Below are 2500 nucleotides of genomic sequence, written 5' to 3' on the forward strand. Positions count from 1 at the left end.
CATGTGACTCGGAGATCTGCTGTCTTCTCCCACGCGGAGCCAGCTGCACACAGTGAATTATACCTGAAGACCCCTTTAATACATCCCCTTGATTAGATGTTCTCAGCAGTTCAGACTGTGTGTGAATAATCTCAGGGTTGTGTTATTCCCGTGACTTCTAGATTGAGCTGCTTCCTCCAACTGAGCCATTTGAGCGGCTGTCTCTGTTCCCACGGCTTGTCAGTGTGGAGGAGGAGGAGGAGGAGGAGGAGGAGGAGGAGGTGTTCTGGGTAAACCGTGTTCTGTGTGTTTTAGAGAAATGCCTGGATCTGAAAACGAACACAAAAAGAACAGCTTGTATTTCTACAGACAGAATTAACTGAGTGCAGGGATATAAATAAGAGTCCTGTTGCATAGCAGTTTCATCCATTCCAGGTTTTACTACAAGCCTGTTTAGCCCCAGTGTATAGGTGACAAACTCAGTGATGTCTTATTAAACTCGTAGTACTGCAATGCAATGGGAGTCTTATTTCCACCCCAGGACTGGTGTGTTTTTGAAAGTGTTTGCTGTTGTTTTGCCGTTGCTGTTGCAATGCAATGTCTCATTGGATCTGCTTGTGTTTTTGGGCTTAATTAAGTGGTTTGTTGGTGGTTGCGTTTCTGTTTTGTTCCAACTAACTGCTTCATTCAGCTTTCATTGCAAGAAAAACTAAACAGAAAAACCTGTGTTGATGGTCACCTGCTCGTACTAGCAGTAAACATCACAAAAAATATGTATTTCTCAGGACGCTAATAAGAAGCCACACATATCCAGTCCCATTGGTGACCAATTCGTTCAGGTTTCACTGTGTGCTGTATTTTTTTCCCCCAGTGTAGATCCGATGCAAGCATACTCCAGTATTAAATCCCTACACTACTCCCACTTGCCTGCTGTATTTGTCTGTGATTCCTTGAACTGTTGGAAATTAACATTTAACATTTGCAGTGCCTTCTTGTTATACAGCTGTAACGTGGCGGAGGCTGGGCGCAAACTGGTAACCCCGCACACCGCAAGCAAGTGTATTGTAAATGTTAACCACCCAGTACCAGGGGGCAAAAGAGACGTAATAAAGAGACTGTTTCACTGGGTCACAGATGGAATCTATCATCGAAGAGGAGTCGGCTGCAGAGAAAATGGCCTCCGAGTTGAAAGACCCGAATCGCCCACGCTTCACCCTGCAAGAGCTTCGGGATGTGCTGCACGAGAGGAACGAGCTGAAAGCAAAGGTGTTCCTGTTGCAAGAGGAGCTGGCCTATTACAAAAGGTAGGAAACACTCCTGTTGATCTGATAACCGAGCTCTAATCTGATAACCGAGCTCTAAATTGTATCAGAATTTCACTCGTTGGTCATTTACAGCAACCTTGCTGACTGGTTCAGTGGTTAGGTTTTGTACAGTGTAGAATGTATTTATATTATAATTGTATGTGCTCTAAATGTTGTACTGGTGTTTAAGGCAGGGGTATACTGCAGGTTTGAAATGGGGACTTCAGATTGTGCAACATTTGTAAGAAGTAACCTTGTTATGATCTGTATAAATGAAATCCTGATCTGGCTTTATTGTTTTATGTAATAGCGAGGAAATCGAGGAGGAAACAGGCCCCCCCACTCCGACCCCTCCACCAGTCCTGCAGTCCAGACCAGCAACCCAGCCCGAGTCAGGTATCAAAAGACTGTAAGTACTGTTGGGCAGTTCTATGTGTTTGCAGCTGTGTTGAAAACGGACAGTGGCACCCTACTGACAGCATGTCTGCAATGAGGGAAAATCTAACAGGCTGATTAGCTGTGACAACAAGAATAAAAAAGCAATATGAAATCACTACTAAAACTCATTCAGGGTTTCATAATTTTCAACGTATCATAACTCATATGTTTAAAGTCCCAAATGCAGGACAAGGGATTGACATGCAGAGTCAGAGATGCTCTATTTCATACTTTGCACAACAGCCGCTGTTTAGATCAGTTGAATAGAGCCAGCCTGGTTTCATAATTCACAGTCAATGGGATACGTGTCTAATTACTGGAGATTATAAATGAGGGCACTGGTTACTGTATATCCATTTCGTACGATATTTGTAAACCATGAGACCCAAAGCTTAGTGCATTAGTGCCACTGAGTTGGGTAGAAGTATCATCTGTTGTAAATAGTAACTTTTTAAACTGTCTTAATCACTCCCCTTTTAGTGATGTGTATTGCTGTGTTAGTAATAGAGGATCGTCCAGCACAATACTGTCGTTATTTTATGAATGGGTATGGCTAAGTAACCAAAGTAAAACAACCACAGCACAAGCACCATGAGTGGAACGGAATGTTTTAAATCTGTTTATTTGGGGAATCCTTTACTTAAAAACACGACTGCAATTGCATAGCAGTTTCACCCGTTCAGGGTTTTAATACACGCTTGATTTACCAGTGCATAGGTAGCAAGCTCAGGCTAGTCTTCTTTAACTTGTATTAAAACCAGGAATGGATCAAAATGCTA

At 42.7% G+C, this 2500-nt stretch overlaps 1 protein-coding gene across 1 annotated transcript in view; it reads left to right on the forward strand.

Annotated features, from left to right (window-relative positions):
• The first annotated feature begins 246 nt into the window (after window positions 1-246).
• The window catches only part of LOC121299697 (RILP-like protein 1), an 8460-nt gene continuing 6206 nt past the window's right edge, over window positions 247-2500 (forward strand). Inside the window, exons 1-3 of the mRNA XM_041227631.1 lie at window positions 247-269; window positions 1114-1283; window positions 1594-1692. Of these exons, the coding sequence (XP_041083565.1) occupies window positions 1114-1283; window positions 1594-1692 (269 nt within the window). The 5' untranslated portion in view covers window positions 247-269. The remainder of the gene's footprint in view (window positions 270-1113; window positions 1284-1593; window positions 1693-2500) is intronic.

This window comes from Polyodon spathula, chromosome 25, assembly GCF_017654505.1.
Source record: "Polyodon spathula isolate WHYD16114869_AA chromosome 25, ASM1765450v1, whole genome shotgun sequence".
Lineage (NCBI taxonomy): Eukaryota > Metazoa > Chordata > Actinopteri > Acipenseriformes > Polyodontidae > Polyodon > Polyodon spathula.